Below are 16049 nucleotides of genomic sequence, written 5' to 3'. Positions count from 1 at the left end.
TGTATATTGTTGCTGAGTGAAGCAGGAAACTATTCTGAGATCCACTGCTGCAGTAGTAGTGGATCTAGTAGTAGCAGCCTGATGATTACAACATTGTGAGGGTAGAAAACATTTGTTGGCATAAAGAATAATAGGTTTTCATCTTCTTACCTTAAATGTGGTATAGCACCAAAGATGGCACAAAAGAAGTGCTTTTCTGTGCTCAGGATGGGCATCATAGCTATTTCTTCTGTTACTGCAGTACTCAACAATTGCAATTTTTGATTAATTATTCTTCTGCTAATATTTCTGCTTAAAGTATTTGAAAAAATATTATCTTATAGAATCAAAAGATATTGTCTATAGTGGTATTTGTGCATCTGTAGTGCTGCTAGATGGCAAAATGACAATACTAGGAAATGCAATTATTTGCAGAGGTCCTACAATTATTTGGAGGTCCTTTGCAGAGCAATTTATAAAGGAAGTAGACATAAGAGAATGTGTACCTTATTGCTTTCCTCTTCAGAGCTTTGCTGTCTTTGAATTTTTTCTAGGTTGTGCTTACTGTGGCTTCTGTTAGTGGGTACTAAAAAACTTATACTGAAGCTGGGTGTAATCTTGGAATGTTTAATTCAATGTTTTATGAAAATGTATTTTGTAAATAGAGAAAAAACTGTAAAGAGACTGAATTGATTATTTGTTTTCCACAAGTTGGATAAACAGAGTTTTAAGTTGTTTTGGGAGGAGAAAGATTCCCCTTCGGGTTAGGTGTTAACTAGATTTTATTTAAGAAATGGATGTTACCACAACACTGTTAGTGTACCTGTCTTTTTCTCTCTGTGGAACTCCAGAACCAAAAAGACCTGGAGGCTGTCTTCCTAGCTGATACTGCCTCTAATCAGTATGTACTCTGTTAAGCTTGAGGCAAGAGCTTCATTTTATCTAACAGAAATAAATGTCAAAATGCTGGCTTTAGCCAAGAAGTGATTGGTTGTATTGTTTTGGTGTACCAAACCAACATTTGGATTGCTGTAAAGAGGCAAGAGAAACAAGTTAGCAGCCTGTCAGGATGTCTCATCCTGTGCGACTAAATGTCTGCACTCACCACTGTGCTAGCTGATGTTCCAGTTGCTGTCATGCCTACCCAGAATGAGATGCCAGGTGAGCCTCTCACTGGGTAGATAAGATGTAAACTTCTGGATCTGCTGAAAAGAACTGTAGGGGGAATGTCACAGCTTTGTCAGCCACAACGGATGATCAGTCCAGCCTGAGTGGAAATGATAGGCTGCACAAAGGTGCAACATAAAGAAGAGTGAATTTAAATGGTGTCTTCTGCATATTCAGAACAACTTAGAATTGAAAGTGGATTTATTCAATTTAGGCTGATTCTGGTAAGTTGTTATAAATAAGGTGCAAGTGTTTCAATCAGCTCTGCTGTTATTACTGTACTGAAATCATGTACAGTAGCTTTTTTTATCTTGTAAAGTATTTAAGATTCAGCAGATGATGCTGAAATTCTCCTTTTTGTATCCCAGCAATCAGAATTTAACTAATTTTATGCATATCTGAGTCAGCAGGTGATGGTATTAAAATGAAGGGAAAGTAACTGGACCTATGACAGTAGTGGATGGCCAGTCTCTTTCATGGACACTTCTTGAGACTTGGAAACTTTCAGTTTACTTTAAATATATGTTCTCATTTACATGCTAGTGTTAATAATGAGCTGTATGTACAAGTACTATGTAACTGAGTACTCATAATTTCTCTGTACTGGTATTCTTGTGAGTCACTTCAGAACTGAGAAAAACTGGTTCACTTATGGACCTAAAAGAGGGATGCAAAAGTCCAAAACATAAGAATACTATGGAAAAAAATGAGATTATGCCTTTATTTACTATGGAGATTGTAGGTTCATCTTTGTCAACTCTTTTGTCAACAGCACTGTTACTTTTGTCTAAGTGTTCTTTTAATAATCATTGCCATGGAAATGCTATTCTGTTGCTCAGAACTATCTATTACATGTAATGTGAAAGAGTGATGAGCAGCCTGAAGGTTATGTCCTTGGTGAGAGAGGAATCTCTGCTTGACAATGCAATTTTTGAGGCGAATCAAGAAGAAGTTGAGCAATGAAAGAATTCCAGTGGCTTAAAGAGGATTTTTTTTTCTATCACATGATATTTTTAAAAGGAGTGTAAGAGGGTGCACTAATTCTGGCAGTCCTTGGAATCATTAGAGTAGGTATGTCTGGCCATGAGAAGACTGACTTGAGACTTGCAGCTTGGAAGAATGCCTCACTATTTAGCCAAGCAAAGTTCTTTAACTGTAGTATTTGTATTACTGATCAAAGCAGGAAGGAAAAGGTGAGGTCGTCTTAGCACCATTAAAAGTATCAAATACCATTTATCAAATGATGATATTTCTGAATCAAATTTGAAAACATCAGCCACTGAACTCTTAAACCTAGTATAATACTGATTCATTTATAGGATATGGCTCTCTTGCACACTTCGATTTCTTTTCGTCATACTTCTTATGCAGGTGGGAATATCTCTTCCTTGATGAAAAAGGAAGCAGTATTGTTGTGATTTGCCTTATACCAAAGAACTGTTTAGACAAACAAGATTGAATGGAAGGGAGCAGAAAATGTGCATCAATAAAATAATCTGTATTGATAAAGGATCTTGGAATAGGAAAAATAAAAATTTACCAGATTGGGTTTAGAATGAGGCACAAGCTTTTTTTGTTAGTGGATGCCTTTGTAATGGAATTTCTAAATTGGAAAGGATCAGAAAAGGTAAGATGAAGTTTTTAGTGAGATAATTTGTTTTAGGCTTTTGAAGAACTGTTTGAGAAGGAGAATTCTTAGAATAAAACAGAGGTTTTATGAAACTCTGCAAAATGTAATGGGAAGACAATGCAAACTTCTGTTAGGAGTCCAAGCACAGAATTCCAGGTTGTTTCTATGCAGGAAGACAAAGACTATGTAGCTCAGCACCAGTTTTGTTTGACAGAATGCAATGATTTTGGTTGTCACTTGCTCCGTGCTTGTAAAATATATAATTGCATCATTTAGCAAAGGTATTGTCTTCATGCCATGTGAAATTATTTCCTTTGACTTACAGTTTTAATTGAGTAACCAACTCTGTGTTGCTGTTCTGGTTTCCAGTGAGTCTCTAAATCATGTCCACATCCACTCTTGGTAGAATTTCTCAAGCAAGCAGATTTTTTTGTTGTTGTTTTATGTTGTTTTTTGTTTAAAGAGCATTAGCTTTTGGTGGAGATGGAACTTCTTTTGTTCCTGTGTGTGTTTTGCCTCCTTGTGTAGTGAACTCATGCTCTTAGCTCAGGTATGAAAGAGCAATGCTGCCTGCTAAGTGGTAAATCGCATATTCTCAGAAATGCAGACTGCATTTTAGGACTTGAGAAGCAAAAGCATGGTGACTTTAAGGGCAGGAGGGGACACTTTGAAATAGAATTACCAGACAAAAAGTGTGACAAACTAAAGTTGAAAAAACCTGTGAAGATAGTGAAAAATAACTGTTGAAGGAGTGGAGAAGGTTAGGAAATATTAGATGATTTTTAAGTTTTACATATTAAGACTTGACTCAAAATTGCTTCAGAACTTTAACTAAATAAATGTGGAAAGGTAAAAAGTTAAGGAGAAAGTAAGAACAAAATATTACTGAGATTGGGTTCTCTTCAATATAATTCTTGAAAGTAAGAATACGGATGTATGACCACTGGGACTGTTACCTACCTGTATGAATACTTGTTGTGGAGGGACTTATGTGCAAAGATCAGCAACCTAGCCTACTTTGTGTTGTTGCTATCACTGTGATACTGTTGGGAAAATATGGAACTGTAAAACAAAAAATACATACGGTTGTGCAAAGATGTTGCTTTATCCTGTTACGGTCCTATACTAAGTGTGGCATAAAGGAAGAACTTAACTGGGAGTGATGGTACCAGAGTAAAAACTGTATCCTGAATCAGAATTCTTAGATGGCATTACTTGGTGTCATTTAGATCAGCCATTAACTCAGGCAGTTGGTGATTAACTGGATGTTTGGAAACAGCCCATTTCACAAATGAAGTTTTTCTATCACAATGGTGAAGAAAAAGATAAATGTGAAAGAAGGGAGATTTCAATGCTTCTGCAGAAAGTAACTTCTCATCCACCAACATTCACAAGTCCTTCTCCTCGGGACTGCTGTCAATCACTTCTCTGTCCAGTCTGTGTTTGTGTTTATGATTGCCCTGACCTGTGTGTATGATTGCACCTGAAAGGTGCAGGACTTTTCTCTTGGCCTTGTTGAACTTCACAAGGTTCACAAGAGCCACATCTCAAGCCTGCCAAGGTCCCTCTGCAGGGCATCCTTTTGCCTCCAGCATGTCACCACACCACACAGCTTGGTGTCATTGGCAAACTTGCTGAGGGTACCTTGATCCCACTGTCACATTGCCAAAAAGATGTTAAACAGTGCTGGTCCTGATACAGACCCCTGAGGAATGACACTTGTCACTGGTCTTTGCTTGGATTTTGAGCCACTGATGAGCCATCTCTTTGAGCGTGACCATCCAGTTTTTTATCCACTGAGTGGTCCACCCATCAAATCTATGTCTCCTCAGTTTAGAGATAAGGATGTCATGTGAGACAGCATCAAATGCTTTGCACAAGCCCAGGTAGGTGATATCAGTTGCTCTTCTTTTTTCCACCAGCACTATAATCCTATCATAGACAGTCACTAAATTTGTCAGGCTCAATTTGCCCTTAATGAAACCATGACAATGGTTACCAACCATCTCCTTATTTTCCATATGCCTTAGCATAGTTTCTGCTCCTTCATCTTGCTGGGCATTGAAGTGTGACTGACCTGTAGTTCCTCATCTTCTGTTTTAAGACGTGGGGGTCTTATTTCCCCTTTCCCAGACAGTGGGAACCACAGTCCTGCCACTACTTCTAATACAGGATGGATAGTGGCCCGTGAAAGTGTCTTTAGAACTTGCAAATGTATCTCATCAGGTCCCATGAACTTCTTCACCTCCAGATTCCTTAGATGATCTTGAACCTCATCTCCTACGGTGGACAGTTTGGCTGGGGTGGAACTAGTTTTCTTTGCAGTAGCTGGTATGGGGCCATGTTTGGGATCTGTGCTGAAAATAGTGTTGATAACTCATGGAAGTTTTTTATTGCTGGACAGCATCGGGACCTGTTCTGCTTCTTGTACTGCCCCCCCAGCAGATGGACTTGGGGTGTACACACAAGACTGGAAGGGAGACAAGGTATTGGAGAGGGAACACAGCTAGGACAGGTGTCCCTGACTGATCCTCATCTTTTTTCCACCAGCCATTGGATTGTAAGAAGGATTCTAAATGATAACCAGTTAAGACTTCCTAAGGCAGAGTGTATTTTGGGATGACTGGTATCTTTTTGTATTAACCAAAACTGTTCTGCAGTTTTGAATCTTGACTTGTTTTCCCCTGTAACTTTTCTTCTTTCAGAAAGAACATTTTGCTTTGCAGAGCCAGTACAGAGAGAGAGATGCTGGAAACTTGCAGCACATGGTAAATAATAAGATGGCTTGAATTCCTGATTGAAGCTTTGGTTTCATGTTTTTCCATGAAATAAACTTATAATGTCGGTTTTCATAAACAAAGAAATATTTATCCATGCTGGTCGATAACTGTTGGATTGTGTGAGTTAAGTGAAAAGTGGCAGTACCATTTGAATATCCTATAGTAGTTTGATGACTAATTTAAATACTTAAACACTCCAGCTTTCAATTCTCGGTGAGTAACGTAAAGCAGAGGAATGTTGACAGACATTTTTGTAGTTAATGATTTCCTCTTTAGATTTATTGAGCTTTAGAGTCCAACTTCATTTGAAACAAACATTTGAGGTTAACTCTGTTAGTGGAATTTTTATATTTCTGTTTCTTTACTCATAGGATTGTCTTGGAGATCATGTATCTTTGATTTTGCTTAAAGCTTTACCAAGAATAGGAATTGCAGGTTCTATGCATGAACTATGAAACTTACTACTTCTTGTGTGTGTTTAGAAAGCTGTGAATGAAAGGCAACTTACTTGTGGGGCTGAAGAACCACAGGAGCAAGAGGGTCTTCAGCCTATGTATCCTGTTTATCAGCAAACTTACTACAAAAATTGGAGCAACAGATACCCACAAAACTCAGGACCTGGAAGAGCCTACATCAATCCAAGGGAGCATTATGTATGATTTTGTACCCAGATGTCTTCAACAAGGGTTTTATTACCTGTTGACTCTATGACTTTCACACCTTTTTGGCTTTCCTCTCTAAAATAAATGGAGGTTTTTAATATGTGAAAAAAATGTATGGAGAATTTTATACAGGTAAACCATATGGAATTAAAAACTTGCCTCTAGTATTTGGTATGTCTGTGATTTTGTGGTAATATCAATCTGCCAAATAAGGAGAGACACTCAGCTTTATTAACCTTCAGAGTCATAATATGTATAACCTGTATTAATTGGTTGGCACATGCCAAAATGTAGTTAAGCTTTTTTTGCTGGCTTAGTCTGGGAGCATTCTCTCTGGATATTTTACAATAACCTTATGCTTATAAAAGTGAATAAATATTAGCAAGACAACTGAATCTCTTGTGACGTTAGCAGTCTCAGGCTGAGCCATCTTAGACAACTTGGGATATGATTTTGACTGGCCTTAGCTATTGATTTCTCAACCAGCTCTACCTCTCTCAGTCAAATGTAAAACTAGACTACCTCTCAAATACTGACTGGCTGGTCCACAAACTACACTGTTTGTCTTCCCACCTTGTTAAAAGTGAAGCAATTACCTTACATCAAAAACACTTCATTGTCTATTGATTCTGCCTGTTGCTGGCTTTGGTTTTACTGTTAGGTCTACATGAAACTTAGCTGAAGGTAGATGACTAGGCAGAAAGAACTTTCTTTAAATGTCTTTTGTGAAGCTACATCTTACCCTTAAACTGCTATTTAGCTGTTTTCCCAAGTATGATTCCTATTTTAGATGATGCAGAGTTTATTTTCCTTGATAATAGATACATTCCTTGTTTTTTTCTCAGTTTCCAACAGAACTGCCTGTGATGTGTTCTTATGTCTTAGCAAGAAAATAAAAGCTTCAATACACTTCAAATGCTTGTTAGCACTGTCCTTTAATCTTAACCAGTAGTGTGAATTAACTGGAGAACGTCCTGACATTACCAGTGCTAACAGTATCCCACATGAGTCTTTTGTGTCTGTGGTAATGCTTAAAAAATGTGCTCAGGATCTTTCTAGAAAAGTAAGTTTTCCTGTGAACTAAAAAGTTAATATTTAGCAAGTAAAATTATGTACATAATGTGTTAGTGCTGAAATAAGTTCATAAGACAATCTTAAAATATTTTAAGACAGTAGAAAAATGTGATGTGTCTAAAATTTGCCAGTCTTGAGTAAAAATTTAACAGTCTTGAGTATTCTCTAAGTACATTATGGACATAAGTACAGAATTATGGTTTTCAGTCAGATGACATGAAGGACAAAATGTTAAGAATGCCTGGTGTCATGCTGAACTACCCATTGTACAGAACTGAACATTACTTCTGGGATATTAATGTGTTTCTCTGCAGATGTGTGGGTTTTTTTACAGGCAAGAGTCAAGCTGTAGAAGCAGCAGAATTCAAAGCTAGCATAGGCGAGTGTGCTGCAGGCACCTGCATTCAACCTGCATTCATCTCCATCACAGTACAAGTTCATGAGATCCCTGTCCACAGTAGGGTGAGGTAAATTAAATGCTTCTAGTTTGTTACAGTTAGCAGCTAGAAGATTATGGTATGGGTAGCTGTATTCTGGACCCTGTAGAAGTAGGTATTAGCTGTTCTCTTGCAAAGCAGCTTTCTGCTAAATTGTGTCCTTGAAGTTGACAGCTGAAGGAATGGCAAAAAGAAAGGTTGGACAGAGCCTGCTTCTTGGGAGCTATCTTTAAAGCACTGGCACCTTGCTTTTCTCTTAGGAACTGGGCACAATCACGTAAATTGAGCAACTGTTTTCAATTGTAAAGTTTCCTGCTGTATTTGAGACCTAAAGAAGGGGCTTGTGTCCCCCAAAACTGTTTTTCAATAATGTTAGTTTAAGTAGCTACCTATTTACATGAGCATTGCCTCGCCTATCCTTACATTACTGCAGCTCCAAAAGGCATCAGCTATCAGAGCATTGAAAGAAAACAGTGTCGTGGCCAATTGAATGGCAGAACATGGAGAGGAACTATACTGCCTTAAGATAATCTGATCAATATTACTGAGCAAAACTTAATACCAGAAATACTTGAATAGACATTATAGAATGGTTCAAAACTGTTGCTGTGGCAGTGCTTCCTCTGTATTCATTAGTACAACGTGGTATTGAGCAGGTGATCACTTCAATCCCTTTTGCTAAAAAATCCAATTATTTTGGATTAAAAAAAAAATCTTATACTGCTTTTTATAATTATTTGCAGATACTTTCCCTTTTTTTGTTGTTTTTTTTGTTTGGTTGGGTTTTTTTTTTAAAGAGTTAAAACTTTAGGGGAAGGAAGAATGCTATCAACAAGGCTATAATTGTTTGTTTTTTTAATTTGTAAAAATGGCTTAAAAATAAAAATGTAATCCAACTCTGTGGTCCAAGTTACCTATCAACAAACTACATAAAACTTGATTTGCAAACTACCCATCAGGATGTAGTTTGCCCTGAAGTCATTAGGGAAATACAATATCATTTACAGGTTTATTACCTGTGAGAATTTTTCCTTTGTAATCTGTTCAGGGACATTTAGTGTATTAGGTTTTTGAAATGTTACTTTTAGGTTTTAGTGTGGGTGGATTTGTGGGGAGGGGATTTGGCATAGAATGCTCAGAAGAGAACAAAAAAAATGTCTACTAATTAGGCTTTCTCACTGAAAGGATTGTACATATAGAAGTAAGTTTGATCTGCTTTTGTAAGATGTAGGGAAATGTCCTTTTTATTTTTGTACATTTTCAAATGCTTGTATTTGTAATTTGACTGGAATAAAAACATTCAAAATATAAAATTTTCTTCTGTTGTTTAGATTTAAGATTGCTTAAAATACAAAGTCTGGTAAAATGCATCCACTTTTTTGGTGTTATGTTTCTTCTGTGGTTGTATATGCAGAACATATTCTTTTTCCTAACACTACCACTTTGGGATATTGTGGTGTTGCATGCTGAAATTCTTTTAATTTTCATCTTACATAACAGGAAGCATATAGTACTGTGTTAAAAGTGCACACTGAGGTGAACTGAGCGCCCAGAATCTCTCATGAGGGAGGTGGAGAAGGAGGGGAAGATTAGTAATTTGCATCTCTAGCATTGGTAAATGTAAATTGTCCTCTGCCCAAGTATCTCTAAATTCTACAAGGTAGTCTAATTATAAAAAGTATAAGATTCAATGTTTGAAGTATGTCCATAATAACTGTGGATACAATAAAAATGAAAACTAAGAAATTATACTACTAAAAGTAAGGAAACACTTAATAAAATATTATTAAAGGACTCCCACTGTTCAGTCACAAATGATCTCATGTATTGTGTGTTGAGCTCAAGGAAAGCACAATAAAAATGTGTGGTAATTCATGAAGAGCAAAGGGAGACTTTCCCCCTTCTGACTTGTGTACTTTGCCTTCTTCCTGGCAATGTTACCACTCTTTTTGTCCTCTGAGAGACACAAGTTCAGGTGCTATGTTGTTATATAGGTGATTAAAATTTATTACAGTAATGTTTTAATGCCACAGAACTGAAAGCACTCTATCTGAACCTGTGTTGTGTGAAGGCTGAGTGAGTGCTGTATCAACAAGTAGTTGCAGAGCAGATTAAATTGTTTTGACAACTTGGGCCACTTCAAAGGTTGCTGACAAGGACAGGCAAAGCTCCAGGTGAAAAAAGAAATGTCTGTGTAGTTTCCTGCTTGACTGCCCTTGTGGGAGGTGGCTTGGGGTTTTTTGTCCACCTGTGGTACATGTCCAGAGTATTGGAAGACTGGGTTTGACTTTGTGACAGAAGGTAAATATGTAATATTTTTGCATTTATTAAAAGGTATGACATGGTTCTTGGTGAATAGCTTAATACCTTTAGCTGAATTATATTGCAAATGCACAAAAAATACATTGTGAATCTTAGTAGTAATTATTCAAACAATGTGAAAAACCCAAGTAGGATGTGCTAGGTATTTTAATCTGCATGACAACCACACAGTGAAGTTTTTTCTATACTTGTTTTATGATCCTAGTTTTGATTTTATGATATATCTAAATCTAGATCCTTCAATTGTCACTAGAAAATAAATTGTATTTAAAAGCCTACAAGTCAAACTGTGACTCTTCTACCCCTTTGTGGGACTAGTAATCAAGACTGTAAATCAGAATTTATTTTCAGACCAAGTTGGAAATCAAGCAGACTTCAGCTTCCTCATCAACTGAGATAAATTTGCATATCGGTGCAAGGCTACACACAGAATGTATAGAGTGTGCTAAATATATTAAAACATCATTTCAATTAGACTGAGTTTAGCCACAGATTTATTATATTCCAAAGTGTACTAGGTTAAATTAGACTTATTATCCAACTGAGATTTATGGGAAAAAATAACTTCTCCAATACTGATTGTCAGAGGAAGAAGTTTAAGATATGCTATAAAAGATTCCACTGTGGTGGTTTTTTTGGTTGGTTGGGTTTTGGGGTTTTTTTTGTTTTGTTTATTTCTTGGGGGGGTTTTTGTGGTTTTTTGTTTTGTTTTGGTTTTGGTTTTTTTCCTTTTCCCATTGTTAGATTTTGTTTATTACTGCTTTGAATTATGACTTCTAATAGTGTTGCCGCATTAGATCCTGTTCCTAGCAAGGTGTGCCTGCAGCTTCAGTTTCCCTGACACTTCATCTTGCCTGTCGACTTCAGATATTCTGTGCTTGGACAGCTCCATTCCTTGACAGCAAAGTATTTTGGGCCAGTATGGTTTACCCAGTTCAGCTTATAACAAACTCCAGAAAATGACTCTTTTCCCTGCTGATGTGTGGCTGTGTGCAGTAGGAGGTTGTGTGCAGTGCAGCAGTGTACCCACAAAAGATGCTTCAGCCCTGCCAGTTGCCTCCTGGCTGGTCAGCAGAGAGGGAAACCATTGTCCAGATGGGGGCTTCACTGTCACCACAGTGTTTTGTCCTCAAGAAAAAGAATTCAGAGATATACATAACTTTTCTGACATAATTTGGGAATAATTGATTTCGGGTACTATTTGTGGCAAAAGCTTAATTCATTGTCAAGAAGAGCACTTGGATTTCTGTCTTATGTTTGACTAACCTGGCTCTTTGAGGACCAGACTTCAGCTACTGATATGATTGCTCTTATTAGGCAGAAAAACTGAAGGAGCCTGACTTTAATCCCACAATTAGCAAAGTTCTTTGCTTCTTTGACATGAATTGAGAGGTAAGAGAGAAATGCCTGTGTGCAAATAAAATGTCTTTGTATTAGCTTTAAAATTCAGATTGATGGGTAGCATCAGATGTAGATTGGTTTATCCAGCTAGGCTAAGCAAATGGACAAAAGGCTTAAGGGGTGGCCAGAGGAAGGAACACACATTGAGTGCAGTGTTTTAGTAATGCTTGTGACATCTCAGTGTGTTGCTTACATTCATCTGGATCAATTTCTTGTGCCCATAAATACTGCTAATGACCCTGCATTAGTGGCAAAAGACCCAAATATTGGGCAAGGCAAAATGTCTCACCTGTTTGCATGTGTTTTAAAGAAGTTTTAAATCTGACCATTAGAAGATTGATTCTTAAAAATCCCACTAGCTTTAACAATAAAGTCAAGCCATCTGCTTTACACTTCCCCCTACCCTGAATTCTTCCTGGGTGGACTTCACACCTTATGTCATGTGGCACAGATGTATCGACTGCATGTAACAAAATCGACTGGTCTCTAATTTTCTAGGATTGGTGTGGCCATTACCAAGGTTTGTGTGGACATAAATATGGTTTTCCAGAATTTCTCACTGTGGGACTGTTACTTGATCAGCCAGCACAGCCCCTGGTGTCCTCTGGTTTTGTACACTCACTGGTATAAATCAGAACTTGCAAGTTCTCCTTCTTGCCTCTGTTTTTCACAGTGTGTTTCATTCAGTTCTATTGAGGATTAGTAATGAAAGTGTTTCACATTAAAAAGTTGTCAGGCATCTTCAAAGTGCCTGCTTGTTTCTATTAATTTGGCAGGTTGTCTGCCTCCTATCCTTTCCCTCTACCTTTGCTCCTTCTATGTCCTTACAGTTTTTCTCTGTTCAGTCACTTCGTATCTCTCTTTTTTCCAGCTGAGAGAGTTAGCAGTCTCTTCCTTAGCCTCTTCCATTCTTTTTATATTATTAGCTAAATTATTTCTCCCTAATACACCTAGTTAGGGCTTTATTAAAAAAAAAAAACAAAAACCCACAAACAAAAAAAACCCACAACAAACAAATGCAATGTAGTTTTAGGATGGAGAGTAAGTTCTATTTTATTCCATATTTCTCTCTTACCTTTCTGCTATGGCTTATTGTGACACTGTTATTTAATTTTCAAGTCTATATGGAAATGGTTGAGATTCGGTGTTGCTGAGAAAAATTATTTTTCTCCTTTTTCATGTTCTGTAACAGCTTGAGGGATGTGGTGTGTCTGTGTTTAACTAGGGCTAGGAATCTGCAAACAGAAATATGTTCTCTATCAAAGCAGTGACTCTCTGTTTTCTGAAACAATTTTAAATGAACCAAAGGTAACCACTGTCTACAAAGCTCCTCAGTTTCAGATGTGTCCTAATAGCACGAAGAATCTGGTTAATCTGGATGTTGATGCTACTCAGCTGATTGTTGCAGGTTATATAGTAGGTTATCCCAAAGCCAGTTTGGAGACAAAGTGAGAAATTTAGAATTGTAACTTTTAAATGTGTTACTATGAAATCACATCCAAGTTTCACCATCTGCTTAACGTGGGATCTGTATACAGATTAATTAGCCACATAGCTATGCCCTAGTCTGTCCAAAGATTCATCTAGAAAACCAAAGATAATTGGATTTCTAGCGTAACTGATCACACTCAAGTGCGTGATTTGCACAGCAAGTGTAATTGACCCCATGTGTATCTATGTGAAATAAAACGCCCAGTGGATACTTGTATCTAAAAGCATTGATCATACAGTAAGTAGTTTGAGTTACTGTATTGGGAAATAATTCAGTGTTTTTAACTGAAGAAAATCTAATTAACTAAGAAAATATATTCTTTTAAAGAATGCTGAGGGACATAGGTCCCTGCCAACCCCCCAGAATACAAAGTCTCAGCTGAAAGTCAGTGAAAGCTTCATCTACAACTGAATACTCACAGCAAGTAGTGGCCTTGGATTCTCTTGTAATGGAATTTTCAGCTTTAAGTCTTCCTCTTGAAAGAATACTGGAAGACAGAATCAGAGCTTTGCAAGACTTTGCTTAGAAAAGCCATGAGCCTTTGGTGTCTGAAGACAAAGCTGGGGATGCACGATGGAGATACCTGAATGCTGCAGGTGCTCACTGCACCTTTGACTTTCCCTCCCACTTGCCCTGTCTGAGGCTGCCTGAGAATCTTGGCAGAAGGGCTTCTGCTGCAATTCAGCTTCTCTTGACATCAGCAACTGGATTTAACTCTGGACTGCTTTCTGCCTCCCCTTGCCCTGTCCCCTCCACTGACACTTTTAGCAATATTTTGGGATATTTTTTTTTTCCATTTCTAATGTTCTAGAGTTAAAGGAGCTAATGTTGGTGAGCTTCTGAGATGGTGACTTAGACAAACTATGGCAGACCATGGTATGACTATGCAGTAGCAGCCTAAAGGATGCCCTGAGATGTTTGGAGCTGCTTTTTACCTATTCCAGCACCATTTGACAAGGACTGTGAAACAGTTCTGACATGCGTTAAAAGGAAGAGCTTCCTTAGGAAATCCCATGGAATCATAGAGGTGGTAGTTCCTTTTTTTTTTTTTTTTTTCTATTAATGTTTGATTACAGCTCACAGCATAATGTTCATCGGCAGATGGCATTTAATTTGATCACTTTTGATTACAATTCATGTCTTCCAGTTCCTGAGTAGACATTTGGTAAAGAGGGGGAAAAAACCCACTGTGGTGATATGCAAGTAAACTTTAATCTGAAATAAGCACATTAAGGGCTATGCTTAAGCATTTTCTATGGGAGCTCACTGAGTTTAGAAACAAGTCAGACAAGCTACCATTATGTGGTGAGCTACAGAGATACCAAACCATGCAAAAAACTGGGGAGAAAGTTTTTTAAATTACACTGAACTTCCCCTAACTCCAGCTGGCCAAGTTGCTGCTTCTGTAAATAAAAATATTTCATTGATGTCACACAGTAATACTTTTTTTTTCTTTAAAGATTCAGGGAAATAAGCAGAAGAAAATTCTTGTAAAGTCCCTACACACAATATGTATATGATGAGATGCGTGTTGATTGGTGCAGTTCAGGAAACTGTCTGTTCCCTGTCACAAACTCCATCTGGGCATTTCTTACAAGTTTAATTGCATCAATAATAGTACACTGCAACAGCAAATGTTTGCTGGCTTTTATAACTGGAATTTTGGAATTCTCTAGGAAATCTAAGTATTTTTCATATTTCTTCTGAAGCCTATTTACTACTTCCTCTTACAAAGATAGGTTTGCTGGTCCTCTGCATTTTACTAAGCATTGCTTTATTTACTTGGAGATGGAAATTTAATTTTAAAATATAAGGTCACTGTTGCCCATGCTTGACAGACATAACTACGTTCTAAATGAGACCCCTCTATTTGGGGCTTTTGATTAACCTGTCCCCTTCCCTTTGTGACTTGAAATCTGGAATCTTTGTACTGAGCTTGGTATTTTCTGTAAGTCAGTGCATTTAGCACACGTGTTTGTTTTGAATTACAGTTAATTTAGACATACATACCTGACATCTTTGAAGATAAAACTGAAATAAAGGGGGGGGGAAAAAACCACATCAAAAAAAAAAAATTACCAAACTGGATGCTGGTATATGCACCACCCAAGTTCCTTAAGACCATTTTAAGGGCTACCACTGACGTCCCACTTGTTTACTGGAGCACTAAACAAATAAGGCTGAAGGGAATAGTGATTGTTGAGGACTACTGTGCATCTGGATAGCACTCACCCTATCTCAAGATAGCTTCCATATTAAGAGCTTGTATCTCACCCTGATTAGTAACAGGAAATAATTAAAATATAATCAGGCTCTCTTCATTAGAAATGTTCTTGAATACTTTGAAAATGGTCACATAACTATCTTCAAAACTGAATGTTCCTATAAAGAAAGTAAAAGAATAATGTTGTGTCTTCCATTTTTTTTTTTTAATGCATGTTTGGTTCTAATACCAGGATAAGCATACACTGGTTTTGTAAATGCAGAATAATAAAGCATTTTGGATATTTACATAGACTCAGACTAGCAGGGACAGCTCTTCCATAAAGCTGAAATTCCAGCAAATTGTCATTTCAAGTCAGCTGGTGAAGGGATAAAGATGGAGTTCAGCCTAGGTGTAAAATGTATTTAACTCTGAGCCATTGGTACATTGATAAAGGCAAACTGCTTGTCCTGCTGTTTGGATCTCCCCTGGCTTGGGTGAGTGCCCAAACTGAAATATTTTCTTAGATAGAAAGTATCAAAGGCACCGTTTTGTATGTTTCCCTCTATGAATTACTGTGCTGTTATTGAAATGCTTCTTGTTCAAAAAATATGTTCATTGAACACATGGGGCTGCCTGTAATAGGTTTTATGTATCTTCAGTTAAAACGATAAATGTCAGGACAAAGTGATTGTGCTTCCCCTTTAGGCCCATACAGTTGGTTACCAAAGAAAGCTGGTGGTTTCTGCGAGGTAGGTGGTCAGTGCTGCTGCCCTTATTGGGTCTGTGATTGCCTAGAGTAATTATTCTGCAGCTTAACATTTGCGCAATCAGCTGGAAGATACAGAGGAATATAAAATTATGTGACCCTCATGATACAATGCTGCTGTGCCCCTTCAAGT

General features: G+C 37.5%; 1 protein-coding gene across 1 annotated transcript in view; it reads left to right on the top strand.

Moving 5' to 3' along the window:
* Positions 1 to 7423, top strand: part of NECTIN3 (nectin cell adhesion molecule 3) — a 60430-nt gene extending 53007 nt beyond the window's left edge. The window contains exons 8-9 of the mRNA XM_064410563.1: positions 5482 to 5544; positions 6039 to 7423. Of these exons, the coding sequence (XP_064266633.1) occupies positions 5482 to 5544; positions 6039 to 6215 (240 nt within the window). The 3' untranslated portion in view covers positions 6216 to 7423. The remainder of the gene's footprint in view (positions 1 to 5481; positions 5545 to 6038) is intronic.
* The last annotated feature ends 8626 nt before the right edge of the window (positions 7424 to 16049 follow it).

This window comes from Passer domesticus, chromosome 2, assembly GCF_036417665.1.
Source record: "Passer domesticus isolate bPasDom1 chromosome 2, bPasDom1.hap1, whole genome shotgun sequence".
Taxonomy (NCBI): domain Eukaryota; kingdom Metazoa; phylum Chordata; class Aves; order Passeriformes; family Passeridae; genus Passer; species Passer domesticus.
The sequence above is the reverse complement of the archived record's forward strand: the minus strand, read 5'-3'. Positions and strand labels throughout refer to the sequence as shown.